Source organism: Prionailurus viverrinus, chromosome C1, assembly GCF_022837055.1.
Source record: "Prionailurus viverrinus isolate Anna chromosome C1, UM_Priviv_1.0, whole genome shotgun sequence".
Taxonomy (NCBI): domain Eukaryota; kingdom Metazoa; phylum Chordata; class Mammalia; order Carnivora; family Felidae; genus Prionailurus; species Prionailurus viverrinus.
This window is the reverse complement of record NC_062568.1, coordinates 200229383-200248596: the sequence shown is the minus strand read 5'-3', so window position 1 is coordinate 200248596 and position 19214 is coordinate 200229383. Positions and strand designations below refer to the sequence as shown.

Below are 19214 nucleotides of genomic sequence, written 5' to 3'. Positions count from 1 at the left end.
GGACGGACCGGGGCCCAGAGTCGAGGGGCCCCCTACAGACCTTCCTGATGTGTCCCACACTCGAGCTCACCGGCCCGGATTCCCTCTCCACTGCCATCCTCCTGGTCCCTCAGGCAGAAACCAGCAGGGCAGTGTCTTAGGCCCCCTTTTCCCCGACGACCAAGTCACCACAGAGTCCTGCTGATTCTTATTACCTGCCCCTGCACCCATCCCGTGTGCCCCAGCCCTGAGATCAGGCACTCCAGTCCCCAGGAACCAATGCAGCAGCCTTCTCCCCGCTCTCCCTGCTCCTGGCCTCACCTCCCATGTGCCACTGCGGCCTTCCTTAAACCCTCATCTGACCACTGCTCTTCTCTCTGAGAAGCCGACTGTGCCTCCCCGTGGCCTCTGGGCCTTCTCTTCTAGAAAATTCCTTTTCTCTCTCCAGGGAGCAATCCTTGCAAGTCCCAGGGATTATCTTAATATTGAGGGCCCGAGAAGCACTGTCTCGAAGCACGGATGACTAAGGGGAGAAGAAAGATGAACTCAAGTTGTTGTTTTGCATTGATCACGACTTCCGAGCATCAGATACTGGGTAGGAGGGTGGTCTGTAAATATTTCTGCTGTAGACAGTTTTAAATGAGTAGAGTCAGCCTTAGTCCTTCCAAACTGTTTCTGTCTTAATGATCACAACACTGTACGTAGAACGTTGACTGCACTTACTTGTTGGTACACATTTAGGGACAGAACAGGAACATATGTTGGAAGGTTCTGTATCTTCTAAATTGTGCTGAGCAAACCATAGGGTCTTCACTGGCATTCGGGACTCTTCTCCATCTGGCAGCTGCCTCTCTCGCCCAGGGCGGGCCGTGATCCTATGCACGGGACCACACAGAGCCAGGCTCAGGTCCCACCTTGTTACTCGCTGTGTGACCTTGGGCGAGTTGCTTGCCTCCTCTGAGCCTCAGTCTCCTCACTGCATCTTACTTCCCAGGGTGGGCAGGAGCATACGCTGAGGTGGCACATCACGTAGGTGGTGCCCACACACGTGAATCTTCTGGAAGCATCTGGTCTGATTACGCCTCCTGCTGTGGGCCTTCTTGCTTGGCCTTGTCTTCCAGCGTCTGATGGGCTCTTGTCCATCCTTTCAAAATTCAGCTTGGACATCACCTCCCCCAGGGAGTGCTCCTGAGGCACCCTCCCCTGCCCCCCGTATTATTAATCCTTTGTGCCTCACGTGCCTGGTATATATGTTCCTTTGGGGACGTTAGTCCCATGCCTTCTGTGTGTCCGTTCTTGGGTCTTTCTCCTTTTCTAGGCAGAGAGCTTGCTGCTGGCAAAACTGTGCCTTAGTCCTGTATTCTGAGCTGGATCAGTGCTCCCTGGTGGGGGCCCGGCGAGCCCGGCTTCAGTGACCCTCCAGGCCCTGCCGATATACCAATCATGACCGAACTCTTGATTCGCCACCACAAGGCCTGTGGGAGGGCTGCCTTGGTTGCTCCCAGGCCTGGAGGCCACGTGCAGGCAGGCGTCCTCACTGCCTCTTTTCCCATCATCCCCTCCTCATGGGGTTCTCGAAGCGGCGACCGCAAGAAGTGCCCCGGGAGGCTCAGAATGAAACCCTCTCACCGTGGAGTGAGACAGGCCTGCCTGAGTTCATATCCTGGCTCTGCTGTGTGACCTTGGCAAGGCACCTGACCCTCTCTGAGCTTCGGTTTCCTCACCGTACAACAGGGAGCATTACCACTCGCCCCGGCTAGCTTCCGGGCGGTTCACGAAAGCCCAGCCAAGCGAACAGATTTGCAAAGAGCTTTATTAATGCGTACGATAAAATTATAAATGTATGCTGTTTGGCAGTGTTGCCCTGAAGCTTCCCCCACCCTTTCCCTCCACCCATCATATTTAAGTAGGTTCAATGCAAGTAAAACACCTTTGGGGGCCAAGAATATAAAATCCTGGTCGGTGCTCAGTTTAACCAAGAAACCATAGTTACTGTTTTGTCTGTGTTTTGCCCCCTTCTTTCCTGGATTTCCTCCTCCTCTTCCTTTCTCTAGAGAGATGGCTCAATTTCAAAATAATTGAAAACCAAGCTTATTAGCCTCAGGTTTGCAGCAGAACAGATGAATTTAATATGTTTTTGCTGCTTTCATATTGCACCCATGCAATTTTAATTCTTTCCCTTTGCTGTTTATGAAAAACACCAAAAAATCATGCGCCGTGTGAACAGGCCCCGTTATTATAACCGCTATAGTTTATTGGGCACCTACTAAGAGCCAGTGTGTTTCCTAAATAACGTCGTTTAATCTCCCCAGAACCTCTGTGCAGGAGGGACTGTTATCACCACTTCACAGGTGGGAATACTGAGATTCAGAGTTGTTTGTCCAAAGCCACCCAATAGGCAGGTAACTGGCAGAACCAAGATTTTAACTGAAGGCTGCCTGACCCCCAATTGAAGCTTTGTCCATTCATTTTCTTCGCTTGTTTTTAAAACTATCCTTACTTAAAAAAAAATCAAATTAGGGGCGCCTGGATGGCGCAGTCGGTTAAGCGTCCGACTTCAGCCAGGTCACGATCTCACGGTCCGTGAGTTCGAGCCCCGCGTCGGGCTCTGGGCTGATGGCTCGGAGCCTGGAGCCTGTTTCCGATTCTGTGTCTCCCTCTCTCTCTGCCCCTCCCCCATTCATGCTCTGTCTCTCTCTGTCCCAAAAATAAATAAACGTTGAAAAAAAAAGAATATTAAAAAAAAATCAAATTAAAGTCTCTTTTATGCCTGACTTCCAATCTTTAGGGGTGGCCACCGTTATCAGTTTCCTATGGGCCTTCTGGACCTTCCTGTGTATGTACGGACATATAGATACGCATATGCACACACACAAGTTTCTTCCCTCAGAAGTGGACTCACGATATGTGAGCTGTGCTTGCTTCCCCCCCTTAACTGTTCTCCAATTCGTGGTCATTTAGATCGTTTTAAATTTTTAATTAGAAACGAAGCTGCAATGTCTCTCTTTGCACATCCGTTTCTGTGTGTGTGTGTGTGTGTGTGTGTGTGTGTGTCCCTGTCCAGTAGAGCAGGATCACAGAAATCAGAATGTGTGGGATCAGAACATCGGCACATTAAAAATTTTGATGGATATGGGCAACTGTTCTCCATAAAGTATTTACTAAGTTCAACTGTGGCCAACAGTGTATGGCAATGCCCATTTCTCTACATCTTTACCGACACTGAATGTTATTCATGTTGATAAATGGTATCTTACTGATTTTATCTGCATGTATTTCATTAATGATGAGGGTGGCATCTTTTAAAACATTTATCGACCGTATTTATTCTGTGAGTTTCTGTGTAGATCTCCTTTGACTATTTTCTTATTAGGTTTTTTTTATTGATTTGCATGAGCTCTTTATATATTATGGCTCTGTCTTTTGTTTCTTTGTTCTTCCTACAGTATCCTAATTCTTTTCTTTTCTTTTCTTTTTTTTTTTACATTTATTTAGTTTTGAGAGACAGAGAGAGACAGAGCACAGTGGGGAGGGGCAGAGAGAGAAGGAGACAGAGACTACAAGACAGGCTCCAGGCTCTGAGCTGTCAGCACAGAGCCTGATGCGGGGCTTTGAACCCACACCACGAGATCATGACCTGAGCCGAAGTCTGACGCTTAACCGACGGAGCCACCCAGGCACCCCTACCATATCCTAGTTCTAAGAACTCAGCTTGCAGTACGAGTGATAGAGCCAAACTGATTGTCAGAACTCCTGTGTCCTGACTAATGCCCTCTATCTGTGCCTGAAAATCGTATTTATCTTTAGCTCTGAACTACCCGGTCGTTGCTGCAGCCTCAATCATCAAAATGATAAAGACTTTTCGAATCTGTTCCATTTAGGTTTGGGTCCTACTTAGGATGGTTGGGCCTAGGTCAAAATTAAAATTAAAGTTAACTGGCTTCACGACTTAACCTGAGCTTCAGTTTTCTCATGTGTAAAACGGATGAACGCAGTAACACCACGGGGTTCTGGGTAAGAGTCTAATACTTGTTATATCCTTCCCCCTCATATTGTATCTTTTTAGTTTTGACTTTTTTCATAACTGTCTATTTCCACATGCGTCCTTTCCACCGGGCGTGAGCCTCTCTCCTCTCGCCCATCTTTGTGTTCCCATGCCCAGCTACGGTCTCGGGCACCGAATGCCAGATGATCCCGAGTTGCCCCAACCTCAGCTTGGAACCTCTTCCTCCCTGAAACACATTACTTAGAATTGGGAAACCAACGCTTTTCTCTCTCTCCACTTTGCCTGGCCAGTGATCTCGGCTGTCCCCCGGCTTCAGTGGCAGCTGGTGACCCCTCTGGCCTTCACTCCGGCTGACTTCCCTGAGCTCCATGCTCTGTTTCCAGCTGGCTGGTGGAATGGTCGTGTCCAAAACCCAGGGATCAGCTGCTTCCCTGAGGCCTATTTCCTTGTTTTCTAAACGGCTGTGTGTTAAGTTGTGTTCACGGAGCCCACAACTAGTCGGCCAACCTTCCTGTTTCCTATACTCCAAACCTGTTCTTCTGGGCTCAGAATGTCACCTTCTGGTCAATACCCTGTGCTTTGTATCAGGACCATAAAATGCAGGTCCCTTGTCGAAAATCCTTGGAGGACCGCATTTCAGAATTCGGGGTAATGTTTTGGATTTTAGGGAGGTGATCCAGCTTGTAGCCTGTGTGTCACATGATCTCCCTGTGAGGTTGGGGGGGGGGTGTCCCAGAAGCCCAGCCCAGAAGCCCAGCGGGAGGAGTCAAGCCTAGCAATCCCTCTCGGCAGCTCAGGCCGCACGGAACCTGGGGGAAAGCCCTTGATTTTACAGCTTCTGGAGTTTGGTGTCGCAGACGAGCTTCCAGATGCCTGATCGGAGCTGCCTGCTTCCCTATTTTCCTTGCTGGACGCTGGTTCCACGGGGCTGGGGCGTGTTCCTTATTGCAGCTGGCGCGAGGCTGGTGCTCACAAGTCTGTCGAATGAATATCCCAAGGCTGGTGGTCCCGGGGATAAATAGTGACACCCTCTGTCAATCACAGAGCATGCGCGCCGCGTGCAACTCTGTGGATCACTTAACTATCGTCACACCCTGGGGGGAGTTACTGCTATTACCCACCGCCCCCTTTTTCCGATGGAGAAACTGAGGCCAGCATGAAGACCCAGGTCCGGGCAATTCCAAACCACCGCTCTTCAGTACTGTCAGCCCGTCCTTGGCTTCATTTGGCTGATGGGCCTGGGACCTTGTCAGGCTCACCTCCTGCGGTCTCCTCTTCCCTGGAGGCTGGGGCATGGCCTTGGCTGAAGCCCTCGAGTCCTCCTTCTCCAAGCTCCAACAAGGGGGGGGGGCTCCCTCGCAGCCTCACGGCCGCCAGCCTTCACGGGCCCCCGCGTCCTGCCGAGGGTCGCGGCACGGTGTGGGGACTGGCTCCTGCACTGTCGCCCTGCCCCGCCTGGAACGGTGCTCTGAGAGCTCGGCCCCCCGCACTCGCCCACCCCTTCCCGCACGGCGCACCTGCAGTAGCCGTTGATGATCCTCCCAGACACCACCTTCCGGAAAGGCTCCCAGTGCTTGGCTTCTCCTTCCACGGGCGCACCCAGCAGGACGACGTCCTCAATGATCCCTTGGCAGTCTGGGAAGAGACCCCAGAAAAGGCTGTCAGTGTCCCTGGCCACAGTGGGGCCCAGAAGGGGCTCTTCAAAGTGGCGGAAGAGGGGGATGTCTCTCTCTCTCTCTCACACACACACACACGTGCACACGCAGTAGTGGGGGCTTCCAGAGTGTGGCCCAGGCCGTGGGCTTGATCTAGTCCTGCAAAGCACCATTACCGCTATCTTATTTATTTTTTGAAAAAGATACTCTTTTATTTAAAACGTTTATTTATTTATTTTAATGCTTACTTATTTTTGAGAGAGACAGAGACAGCGTGGGAGCGGGGGAGAGGCAGAGAGAAAGGGAGACAGAATCCGAAGCAGGTTCCAGGCTCCAAGCTGTCAGCACAGAGCCTGACGTGGGGCTCGAACTCACAAACTGTGAGATCGTGACCTGAGCAGAAGTCGGACACTTAACTGTCGAAGCCACCCAGGTGCCCGTTTATTTTTTTTTTGAGAGAGAGAGAAAGTGGGGGAAGGGCAGAGAGGGAGAGACAGAATCCCAAGCAGGCTCCTCACTGTTAGCACAGAGTCTGATGTGGGGCTTGAGCTCACGAACCGTGAGATCATGACCTGAGTTGAAACCAAGAGTTGGACGCCTAACTGCCTGAGCCACCCCGGTGCCCATTAATGTTTATTTTTGAGAAAGAGAGAGAGAGGGAGAGAGCTGGGGAGGCACAGAAAGAGAGGGAGACAGAGGATCCAAAGCAGGCTCTGCTCGGTTAGCGCAGAGCCCAACGTGGGGCTTGAACTCCTGAACCGCAAGATCATGACCTGAGCCGAAGTTGGATGCTTAACCGAATGAACCACCCAGGTGCCCCCCATTATCCCTATTTTTTTTAACGTTTATTTTTGAGACAGAGAGAGATAGAGCATGAATGGGGGAGGGTCAGAGAGAGAGGGAGACACAGAATCCGAAACAGGCTCCAGGCTCTGAGTGTTCAACACAGAGCCCGACGCAGGGCCTGAACTCACGGACCGCGAGATCATGACCTGAGCTGAAGTCGGCCGCTTAACCGACTGAGCCACCCAGGTGCCCCCCCACCCCATTATCCCTATTTTAGAGTTAAGGAAAACTACATTTTCAAGATCACATGGCTGGCAAGTGACACAGCCTGTGTTGGGACCCAGATCTATTTCCATCATCCACGAAGCTCCCAGCTGGCCAGGAACTCGGAGGGGACGTCTTCCTTTAGAAGGGACGTCTGAGCCCTGGATCATCACACACACCAGGGGGGAGATGCCCACGCAGCAGTTCCCTGGGGCCTGTGCAGCGTGACGGGAAGGCTGGAGAGAAGGGAAGACGGGGCGACTGGGTCCCCAGGACACGGGGTACATTCATCAGCTGCACTGACCAAATGGTTCAGAAATATTTTAGGCAGGGTTATTCCAAGTGCAATTCAGACCAGGCCTGGCCCATGGACTGTTTGTCCCATAAATACAGAAAGAGGGAAGAAGCATCTCCGCCCACCCCCCCACCTAGCAGACTAGAACCCGTCAGTACAGAGCCAGCACACCTTGAGCAGCAGGGCTCCTGACCAATGAGAGGTGTACATGCGCCACCCCACCCCCACGGGCTCTGTCACTCTCCGTCCCTCTGCTGTGGTCTTCTGGTCATGTACCACCTGTTGATGTCTGTCTGGGTTCAGTGAGGCCGGTGCTCTAACCGCCTCGTTCTCAGCTGTACGGCAGGGTCTGGAACAGTGCCTGGCATAGGCCTGGTGCTCAGTAAAGATCAGTAAAGATCAGAGTGAATGAACGAAGAGTAAATAAAGTGCCGTCCTCAGGAAGGCCAATATGTGCACTTTGTAGTTGCAAAGCCCTGGGTTAAAATCACGTCTGAGTTTGGGACTTGGGCCAGGTCACTTTTCTGAGCCTACAAGTGGGTAATGACAGTGGCCTTGAGGGTCTTTATAAGGGTAAGTCACAACGTGGGGAAAACCCAGCACAGGGGATGCACAGTGGAAATTAGGGTGCTCTCCGCCTGCCCTGCGCTCCTGCCTCCCCACATTCAGCTCTTACGATTCTGAGTTTCCGCATGTCCCGGGAAGCTATGCGCTCAGTGTCACTCCTGGGGCGTGTGCCCAAGAGGGACAGCTCTGCCCAGGGTGCCACTCTCCTGATGAGTGATGCTGGACCGGTGGCTTCCTCTCTCTGGGCTCCAGTTTCTTTCTTTCCTTATTAAATGTTTATCCATTATTTAGAGAGAGAGACAGAGAGACAGAGAGACAGAGTGTGAGTGGAGGACGGCAGAGAGAGAGGGATGCACAGAATCGGAAGCGGGCTCCAGGCTCCGAGCTGTCAGCACAGAGCCTGATGCGGGGATTGAACACATGAACCGTGAAATCACGACCTGAGCCAGAGTTGGACACTCAACCGACTGAGCCACCCCGGTGCCCCTGGGCTCCAGTTTCTAACCAGAGTGCTTCCAACTGTCTTCTGTTTGGGATTCCACGTCGGCGTTGGTCTGAATAAAGGGTTCCAGGCTAACAGGTGTCTGGGAACCCCTGTAGTACCAAGTGCTCTTCTGGCTCTGACGTTAAAAGATGCCATGGCACAGAATTCTCATTTCATTCCTTCTGCTTCCAGGGAGATGACAATCTGGCGGAAGGACTTAAAACTTCAGTGAGCTGGGTAAGCATGTGCTGGGCAGGAAGGAGGACGCAGGCGCCCCTCGAGAGAAGGGCTACTTTGGGTACTTACGTTGCTGGCAAGGCTGTGGAGAACGGGACTTTATTCTAACCCCTTCCCTTGGCAGATGAGGAAACTGAGTCTCAGAGGGGACGGGATGCGCCCAAGGTCATGCAGGTAGTGAGAATAAAGCTGGGACCAGAACCCAGACTGCGCGGGTCCTTGGGGCCGTGCTCTGTGCTGTTTGCACTAACAACACGAAGCACAGTGATCGCACGTGGGTTATCCTTGCTCCCACAGTGCCACACGGTTGTGGACCCAGGGCCGGAGCTCTGCAGCTCTCTCTGGGGGCTGGCCGCTCAAGGCACCTGCTCTGCCCTACAGAATCTCGCCTTCACCCGAGGGCTGGGACCCCTTGTGGCCAGCAGCGGTAAGGCGGCATTCCTGGTGGGCGGCCGATCCTGGAAGTGGCTACAAGAGAACTGTTAGGAAAAGCCAAAGAAGCTAGTTCCCCGTGACCTTGAACTGAGACCGGTAGTTGAACTTCATAAGACAGTCGCGGATGCGGCCAAATCACGTCAGGGTGGGCAGTGAGCTGGAAACACACTTACTTCGTCCTCAGACTGATGCCACATCCAGGCATGTTCCTTTCCTTTAAAGAAGGTTTGCTCGCGTTTCAACAATAGCCAAATTATGGGACGGGCCCAAATGTCCATCAACTGATGAATGGATAAAGAAGGTGTGGTTTATATATACAATGGAATCCTACTTGGCAATGAGAAAGGATGAAAACATGCCATTTGCAGCAACGTGGCTGGAACTGGGGGGTATTATGCTAAGTGAAATGAGTCAGTCAGAGAAGGACAGATATCCTATGTTTCCACTCATATGTGGATCTCGAGAAACTTAACAGAGGCCACGGGGGAAGGGAAGGGGGAAAAAAAGTTACAAACAGAGAGGGAGGGAGGCAAACCGTAAGAGACTCTTAAATACAGAGAACAAACCGAGGGTGGTTGGGGGGTGGGGGAGAGGGGAAAGGGGGTGATGGGCAGGGAGGAGGGCACCTGTTGGGATGAGCACTGGGTGTTGTATGGAAGCCAATTTGACAATACATTATATTCATAAAAAATAAAAAATAAATAAAGAAGTCTGAGAAGCAAAAAAATAGTAAGTAAATAAAGAGGGTTTGCTCTCTGCGGGGCTGCAAACTTGGTGACGAGCCGCGTGGCATGGCAGGCCCCCGGTAAGGCGCAGGCGTTAGCTAAGGGAAGTCGGCAAGGATAACTTCAGACCCACCCAAGGTAAACCCTCTACGCCAGGCCCTCACCACCTGCCCGTTCCTGGGAACGGGGACGGTCCAGGAGGGAAACCTGGGGCGAGGAGAAAGAGGCCGCTGGCTGCTATAGGAGATGCTGCACAGGAAAACACGTCAGATGTCATTGCTCAGCCCCAAAGCCTGTAACACCAGCAGATTTCATGCTTCCAGGTAAAACAGAGAAAATCCTCACTCAGGAACCATTCGAGGGTCAAGTCGTGTCTTCACTGCCTTTTTGCTGCAGGGACAATGAATGTCTGCTGAAACACGTTTGGATTTACTCCTCTCGCAACCTCTGCTTCTCTTGCGAATTTTTACGGTATGAAGATAGTTCTCTGGCTTTACAAATAGACTTCTGGGGCGCCTGGGTGGCTCAGTCGGTTGAACGTCTGACTTCGGCTCCGTGATCTCATCGTTCGTGAGTTCGAGCCCCACCTCGGGCTCACTGCCGTCAGCACGGAGCCTGCTTCAGATCCTCTGTCCCCCTCTCTCTCCCTCCCCTTTTGTGCGCACATGCTCTCTCACTCAAAAATAAAATAAAACATTAAAAAACCCCCAGGGGCGCCTGGGTGGCTCAGTCGGCGGAGCGTCCGACTTCGGCTCAGGTCATGATCTCGCGGTCCGTGAGTTCGAGCCCAACATCAGGCTCTGTGCTGACAAGCTCAGAGCCTGGATCCTGCTTTGGATTCTGTGTCTCCCTCTCTGCCCCTCCCCCACTCATGCTTTGTCTCTCTCTCTCTGTCAAAAATAAATAAACATTAGAAAAAAGAAAAAAAACCCAAATAGTCAGACTTTTAATATAAAGGAGGGCAGGGATCCAACGTGCGTTCAGTGACTCTCCAGTCAGGGGACGCAGGCTTTCTAACATTTAAAGTTTTCTGTATGATACTAATATCCTGCTTTGTTAAAGCTGGAGGCCCTCCACCCTGTTATAACTCTGGCGAGAAGGAGGCTCTGAGCCTCCAGGAGTTCAGAAAGAAGAGCTTTGCCAGTCATGTCTTACCTCCCTGCTTCTAGTCCTTTCTGTCACTCGCAGGTGCGGCAAAAAACATTTCCTTCCCATACTTTGTTCGTTTCCACCTCATGTTTATTCTTAACATGGGAGCCCAAGTGATCCCTTTAAAAGCAAGTCTTAGGCACAAGGCATCTTTTGGGGGTGATGGAAATGTTCTAGAATCGGGTGGCGGTGATGGCTGCACGACTCTGTACATTGACTAAAAATCACTGAGTCGTATACTCAGAATGGGGGATTCTGTGGTAGGTAAATTATACAGCAGGAAAGTCAGATCATTTCACTCCTGTGCTCAAAACTGTCCTGTGGGACCCATGTCCCCTGGAGCCATGTCCCCTGGAGCCACAACGACTTGACCTGGAGCCAAGTCATTGTGACAGCTCCCAAAGGCCCAAGTGACCTTCCCCATGCTTCCCCCTTGCTGACTCCCCTCCAGCCACACTGGCCTTGCCGTTCCCTCTTCCCGAATGCTCTTCCCTCTAATATCTGCACCTCCCTACTTCCCTCCCCTCTTCACTTAACTGCCACCCCCTCAGAGTAGACAAATGCACCCACCACCCCATGGGCCCCACCTCCCTTCTCCGATTTCTTTTTCTCCATTGCACTTAAGACTACCTGACTTCCTACCTGCTTTACTTTTAAAAACCTCATTTCTTGGGGCGCCTGGGTGGTTCGGCCGGTTAAGCGTCCGACTTCAGCTCAGGTCATGATCTCACAGTTTGTGGGTTCAAGCCCCGCATCAGGCTCTGTGCTGACAGCTCGGAGCCTGGAGCCTGCTTCACATTCTGTGTCTCCCTCTCTCTCTGCCCCTTTCCCACTCCCACTCTGACTCTCTCTGTTTCTCTCTCACTTTCTTTTTTCTCGCTTACTTATTCTAAGTACACAAACTTTAAAAATAAAAAATAAAAATAAGTAAAAATAAAAACCTCACTTCTAGTCTGTCTCTCATTAGCACACGGGCTCCCCAAGGGCTGAGATGGGCTCTTTGTGCGCTCTCGTGAGCCCCCAGTGCCTGGAACAGTGCCTGGCACAGAAGCTGTGCTCAACAGGTATCTGCAGAACGAATGAAAGTTAGCAGCACAACTCAGCAGTATGAACCCTTCGTGTTGAGGATACAGGCACAGAGGGTATTTCCTCTTTTCCTTTTCTTTGTTCTCTCCTGGCGCTATTTCTTCCCGGCAGCTACGGTTGGGGATCTCTGAAGACTGGATAAAAGCAAACGAAAAGTGCTAACCGAGGTGAAGGCAAACGGAAATGTCTTTACTGTTGTCAGCCTTTCAGTGGCTCATTTCTAGAGCCGTGTTCTGGGGGACGGATGCTACTGAGCATGACTACAGGCTGCAACGGGGCAGAATAGTGAGTGGTCCTTCTAAAGCTAACGCTGCCTCAGTATCCCTCCCCTGGCCTCAGCACGATCCACAGGCTCAGAGTAACCCGCCTCCCTGCCTAAGAAGAACCTGACGTCAGCTATATTTAGAAACTCCCTTGTGTCTTGGCCTACAAAAGACTCAGGGTGTCCAGCCCCTTCATCTAATTCCTGGTGCAGCTCAGGGGTGCCCAATCTCTGGGGGCAAAGGTCCAGAGCGACTCTGAGGGCCTAAGACACTGCACAAGCACCAACCACCGTTGGCCAATTAAATGCCTCACATGGGGGCGCCTGGGTGGCTCAGTCAGTTAAGCGTCTGATGCTTGACTTCAGCTCAGCCCATGACCTCACAGTCATGGGATCGAGCCCCGTGCCAGGCTCGAGCATGGAGCCTACTTAACATTTCTGTCTCTCTCCCTCTGTCCCTCCCCCCACCTCTAAAATTAAAAAGAGAGAGAGAGAGAGAGAGAGAGAGAGAGAGAGAGAGAGAGCCTCACACAACACACACACCAGGTGTCGTCATTTTAAGACTGTAGGCAGATGCTGTGGTGACTCACAGAATTCCTGGTGATGATAGCTTTTGGCCATTCCGTATCTCCTCAGCCAGGAGACACTGAAGATATGACCGCTGCTGTGGGCAGGTCTGTGAGGACGTGCGCCATTGGAAAGGGCCCCTGGGCTCAAGAGGGTTGGGAATCACCTGCCTGGGGAAAGCCGCCTGGCTTGCGGCGTGAGAGAAACCCGTGTTCGAATCCTGGCCTCACCGCTGCCTGAACGGAGGTCAGTTATTTAATAATGCGGATTCTCAGCTGCCTCATCTGTCAGAGGGAGATAGAGAAGGTAGTAATACTGATAATTGATAATATTGATAATAATATTGATTTCCCAGCGCTGGTGTCAGGCCTTGTGTTCGGGGCATGCGGCTCGGTCCGTGGGGTCAACTCCATGTTCTCCCCACACGGTCAGTTTGGTAATCGGGGCGGGGGGGTGGGGGGAATGGGGTGTGCGAGGCCCTGTCTGTGCAGACGGCCCGGCCGTGTATAGAAACACTAGCGGCAGGCACTGCTGTGGCTCAGCAGCGTGGGTCAGATGGTGGCAGGAAACAGCAGCACCGGCCCCTCGGAGCAGAGCCTCTGCAGGAAGCGGCTGAAGGGCTGTGAGCTATGGTCAACCGCTTCCTCAGTTACTTTTCTTTAAACAGAGTTTTTCATGGTGATAAGACACATGGAACATAAACTTCACCATCTACCCATCTTTAAGCGTATGGTTCAACAGCGTCAAGTATGTTCACTTTGTCATGAACCATCCTCTCTTTTATCAACCGGAAATTAGGTCAATCAGTGTATATCCTGTCAATTACTCTTCTCACGCTTCTGGCAGGTCGCACTGGACTCCTGATGGGAGGCTTTCTACGGGACGCTTTTTTTAAAAAAAAGTTCACTTATTTCTTTTGAGAGAGGGGGCGGGGAACCAGGGGAAGGGCAGAGAGAGAGAATCCCAAGCAGGCTCCATGTTGTCAGCACAGAGCCCGACACAGGGCTGGAACTCACGAACCGTGAGATCATGACCTGAGCCCAGGTCAGACGCTTAACCGACTGAGCCCCCCAGGTGCCCCCACACAGCGGGCTTGCTCAAAGTGAGGCAGGCCTCTGCAGGGCTCTCCAGGTATTTCCAAACATCCCCCCTTAAGAGTTCGCAGAAATCTCATCAAGCTGCTGGAAAGGCGACATCACACGCTCGCCCATGCCTATCACGTTGTCAATAATGAGATTCTCCTGGGCTGCAAAGACCAAAGGATCTCAAACCTGAGAAGCAAAAAAAGAAGCATTTTCTCCCTCCTGGCAGGGGGTCCATGTGTGCAGGGAGAGATAAGGAAGGAGGAAATTATCTCCCAACCATGGGTCCAGAAAACAGACCTTGAAGGAAATGATATGAACTGCGTCGAACACGAACAAAATCCATTCCGAAGATATACACACACGCACACTATAAACACACAGATGGAAGCAGTCAAATGGACAGGGAGGGAGATGGGTGGCTGGGCAGGAAGGGACTGGAAAAGGGAAGCTCTGACCGTCCCCGGGAATGAGGTTCACACTGGAAAGAATCGCTTCGGGGAGCCCGTCTGGATATACTGTAAGGATCCAGGATGAATTCTTTAGAGAAGGAGTAAACCTGCATCCCGCCTTTGACTTGGCTGTGCAAAGTGATACGGCTGGCACGAGCATCCCAGGGTCCTGGAAATGAACCTGCCCGAACTCTTGACGCTCTCGACCAGGGAACTAAAGTGTGGTCCATCTGGGGATAAAGCAACTGGTGGGTGCGGTTCCATGTGAGGGAAATAGATCACGTCATATGTGATGTCTGCTATCGTGAAGATGGAAGAGCCAGCTGACCGAATGACAGTCCGTTCTGCATGTCAGCTGGTGACAGCTCAGAAACAGTTTTCAGCCAAGTGGGAGCTTAGGGACTCACAGGCCAGGATGCTGAGATGTATCTGTGTGAGCTTATTTTATTAAAAAAATTTTTTTAATGTTTATTTTTGAGAGAAAGAGGGAGAGAGAGCGTGAGCAGGGGAGGGGCAGAGAGAGACGGAGACACAGAATCCGAAGCAGGCTCCAGGCTCTGAGCTGTCAACACAGAGCCCGACGCAGGGCTGGAACTCACGGACTGTGAGATCACGACCTGAGCCGAAGTCAGATGCTTAACTGACTGAGCCACCCAGGGGCCCCTGTTTGTTTGCTTTTAAATAATTAATTTTTATATAAGCTCTGAACTCAATGTGGGGCTTGAACTCAACCCTGAGATCGAGAGTCGCATGTTCTACAGACTGAGCCAGCCAAGTGCCCCATTCACTGCTTTCTGAAGTAGATCCTTGAGTGGTTATTGCAGCAAAAGTCTGTTACAGGTAAAAGTGCTTGGTTTGAAAATATCTGTGCTCTTTTCTCTTGAATGATATGACTGTTCTTTTTCTTTCTTCTCTGGCTTCTATTGTTGTTTTGTGAGGTCTCCACAGTCTAGTCGCTCTTTCTTTGTAAGCAATCTTTTTCTTCTTCCCTTTAAAATTTTTTTTTTCAACGTTTATTTATTTTTGGGACAGAGAGAGACAGAGCATGAACGGGGGAGGGGCAGAGAGAGAAGGAGACACAGAATCGGAAACAGGCTCCAGGCTCTGAGCCATCAGCCCAGAGCCTGACGCGGGGCTCGAACTCACGGACCGCGAGATCATGACCTGGCTGAAGTCGGACGCTTAACCGACTGCGCCACCCAGGCGCCCCTCTTCTTCCCTTTTAAAGTCTTCTCTTCATCCTGGCAGTTCTACAATCTGACTATGGTGGGTGTGGGTGAGATAGTTATCCTGCTCAAACATGCTTCTTGAATCTCAGGAATCAATTCTGGAAAATTATCAGCCAACAGACTGCATCTCTGCCCTTTTCTCTTCTTTTGGAGCTGGTATTAGGCAACTGGTAAGCTCTTAACTTCCCTCTCCATCTCTTGGCTCCTTACCTCTCCATGGTGCACTGTCGGTAACTTCTTCACATCAAAATTTCCAATTCACGATCTCTCTCTCCAGCTTTATCTAATCTGCTATTTAACTCATCCAACTAAGGTCATCCCAATGACCTTGGTTTTTCACTTCTAGAAGTTTCATTTGATTTATTGTCAAATTTCCCTGTCTTTCCCCACCCCCACCAGTGTCGTCTTCTTTTGCCTTATTTATAATGTTTTAATTTAGGTCTTTAATAATTGTAAACCTACTTATTTTTTCAGAGGGTGCTCCTTCAAACCATTCTGTCAAAGACTGAGGGTCTATTCCTGGTGTTTGTTGTTTCTGTGACTTTCCCACATGGTTGGGCTTTTCCTTGTGCGTTTCAGAAGTCTGGATCATGGGCTCATCTTTAAGCTGGTCTTACATGTGGCCTGGATTGAGGACCTATTTTCTCCAGAGTAGTCTGGTGTCAGGTTTTTGACTTGGGGGTTCCTGGATCCTGCAGGTAGTATAATCATGACCCCTAAATCCCAGTGATACCTTATCCCGTGTCTCTGAATTCCCCAAAGAAACTTTTTTTTTTTCTCTCTCCCGTCAGGGCACATGCTTACTCTTCCTCCCTGTTTCTGCTTCCTCCTTCTTTCTCATCTCTGGAAATTTCCTTTATTTTTAGGAGTGCTGCTTTACAACTCTTTGTTCCATTTCGAAATGAATAGCACAATGATTGCTGGTGAGGAAGAGTCAGGGAAGACAGCGTTGATCAACCTGCTGGTGGCAGTAATTCTGTGTGACAAACCCGCCATCTCTTTGAATCAGTGGCCTGCCAAACAGCAGAGCCCCGGACTGTGGAACGGCCAAGACCCAGCCGCAGCCTGCGTCTTTGAACATCTCTGTGAGCATGAGTGTGCATTCACGGACCTCTTAGGCTAAGCCCAGTTCACAGGTAACGACACATCATGAACTTGGTCTTCCTCCTCTCTGCCAATGATTTCTCCATATGAGTCTGCCACGTGGCAGGGGCCTCTCAGTGTCCTCTGGGATGCCGTGGAATTCTCAGAAACAACCCCATCTGAGTTCCCTTGCATTTTTATTTTTTATTTATTTATTTTTTTTTTCAACATTTATTTATTTTTGGGACAGAGAGAGAGCATGAACGGGGGAGGGGCAGAGAGAGAGGGAGACACAGAATCGGAAACAGGCTCCAGGCTCTGAGCCATCAGCCCAGAGCCTGACGCGGGGCTCGAACTCACCAGCCGCGAGATCGTGACCTGGCTGAAGTCGGACGCTCAACCGACTGCGCCACCCAGGCGCCCCATCCCTTGCATTTTTAAAATGCGCCACACCACCCTGCTTGTGTATAGTTTTGGTCATTTTCAAAAAAGGGGACTTGTCCCTGACGGGATCCAATTTTTCTTTCTTTCTCTTTTCTTACAAGAAATTCTTCATCAGACCATTTCCTCCTGATTTTCATTTGAAAAGCACAAGGTCACTGAAATAGTAGCCCATTTCTGGCAGCTGCTGCCAGAAAGTCCAGTCGTGCCTGGATGAGCAGAGCTTTTGCTCAGATAGCGTGTAAGCAGGGGTCTGAGGCTGGCCCTCCTGTGCTGTCCGGCTGTGGGGGTCAGGACTAGAGAGCACCTCTCCATGTGCCCATGTCCTCATCTGGAAAGTGGCCTGAGAATCCCTCACTTGCAGGGCTGTTGGGAAGGCTCCATGGGATGGGGTCTGGAAACCCCTGTTACAGTAGGTATTCACTGGTAGTTCCTTCCCTTTGTATCTTTGGTACCTAATAAATGCCAACAAAAAGGATGTAACTGGGCGGCATGCGAATTTCTCGCGGAGGAGCAACCGCTCGGCTTTGCACCAGCCCTCAATGGAAGGCAGACTGTAGACCCTCCTGGGCCAGCATTTGCTGGAACCCACCCATCACTGGGCATGGAGGAGCCCTTTCCCTGTGAAATGTGTGGCCCCTCTGAAAGTCACCACAAGATGGTACTGTGGTGCCCACAAATGTATCTACAGGACCCGGCATTACTCCAGGGACTTCCTGGAAATGCTCAGCTGAAAAATTAAAGGGACGAGTCAAGGGTCCCTGTGGGCGGTAGAGAGAGGACCGCTGGGGGAGTCTTCACTTACATCTGTGTGACTGTGGACAAGTTCCCTGGGCTCTCTGAGCCTGTTCTCTTGAGCACCAGCGATAACACGTCTCCCTCTCCCAGGCTGGCTGGGATGGTTGGTGACACTACATGGGAAGGGTCTGGCATGAAGGGCACTCGGTCAGCTGGCTTCACGTGGTGCAGTTCACCCGGCCCCAGGCCTGGGGAAGCAGAGGAAAGAGGCCTCCAGGCCACACAGAGGGACGGGTGGGTGCAGCCACAGGCGGGAATGCTGAAGGACGGGGAGGGAGTGTGGTTGGAAGGGAGGTCCTGTCTCATCCAAGATCTCGCCGGGTGGGGCTGCGGTCTGGCTGACCTCGGTCCCTGAGCCCTGTGCAGGTCATGGCACATGGGAGGTCCTCAGCAGGTCTCTGCTGACCGACGGACACAAAAATGCAGCAAGGGAAAGAAGCACCAATACCAAAGCCTCAAGGCAGAGCCTGCATCCGGGTCCCATTCGACAGGTCAGGTCCCTGAGTTCTGGACCCTGCTCACCTCTCCAGCCTTACTTCTCCCAACTTCCCAGAGAAACCCGGGATCTGGCTGCCTGCCCTCCCCTGACCGTTCAGCTTCCTACCTTGGGATCTTCGCTATTGCCAGTCCTGGGATCTGAGGCATACTGTCTTCCTCACAGCCTTTCAAGGTTCATTTTTTTTCTTTGAGGCCCGCCACCTGCTCCCTGAAGCCATCCCTGCCATCTGGAAGGAAAGGCTCTCTGCTCTGAACTGCTTCATGCTTAGGCCCTTGCGATGTGGCATCTGGTACTGTTATTTATGTTTTAAGGCTGGCATCTATTCTCTTAGCCAGACTATCGGGCAACTTGAGGGCGGCAAGCTTATCATCAGAAGAAGCATAAGAGATGCGTTCACGGGAAAAGGTTTAGAGTAGGATTCACCTGTGTTAGCATCCCAGCTTTGCTGTGTGTAATCCCAGATTACTAGCTGTGGGCCCTTGGACAAGTCACTTAACCTCTCTGGGCTTCTGGCTCCCCATCCTTAAAAAGAGAAAATGCAATACCTGCATTTCCAGGTGTAGTAATGCCCACACCTTAACACTGAGATGGGTTCTGTTCCCACCTGGCACACAGTAGGTACTCAACACGCCTCAGCTCCCTTCCCGGCTCCCCATCTTGGAAAGATGCTTTCTTGTTTTCGAGATGAAACTGTTCTCTATCAAACTTCAGCAGAAGAATGTGGCCGGCCGAACCAAAAACCATGTTTTCCACTGCTCTGTAAGCCGGTGATCCAGGCTCAACAACAGTCCCTGAAGCCTCAGTCTCCGGCAAGTGCCAGATGACAAACGGAAATGCAGCTGGGGACGTGTCGCCTGATTAACAGTCTCCCAAGTACCCAGCTGCTCGGGAAAGCTCAAGAGATCATGATCTCCAGACCGAGTTTCCGAAGAAGCCCCTGCTCCAACCCTCCCCATCACCAGGAGGCACTTTGGGAAGATTATTCCCAACCACGACATTGCCCTCATGATTCCGGTTTGTAACTTCCAGTCGTGACCTTCCTAGCGAAGCAAAGGTAGAGACGTTTGAGGCTCTGAACCTGTGCGCCCAGCTCCCCAAAGGCGAAGATAAGCTGCTCTCAGACAGAGGAAGTG

General features: G+C 51.3%; 1 protein-coding gene across 2 annotated transcripts in view; it reads right to left on the bottom strand.

Annotated features, from left to right (window-relative positions):
• The window catches only part of TMCO4 (transmembrane and coiled-coil domains 4), a 95150-nt gene that overhangs the window by 9576 nt on the left and 66360 nt on the right, over positions 1 to 19214 (bottom strand). For both annotated transcript variants that reach the window (XM_047870697.1, XM_047870698.1), the window contains one exon: positions 5503 to 5620. In XM_047870697.1, coding sequence (XP_047726653.1) covers positions 5503 to 5620 — 118 coding nt within the window. The remainder of the gene's footprint in view (positions 1 to 5502; positions 5621 to 19214) is intronic.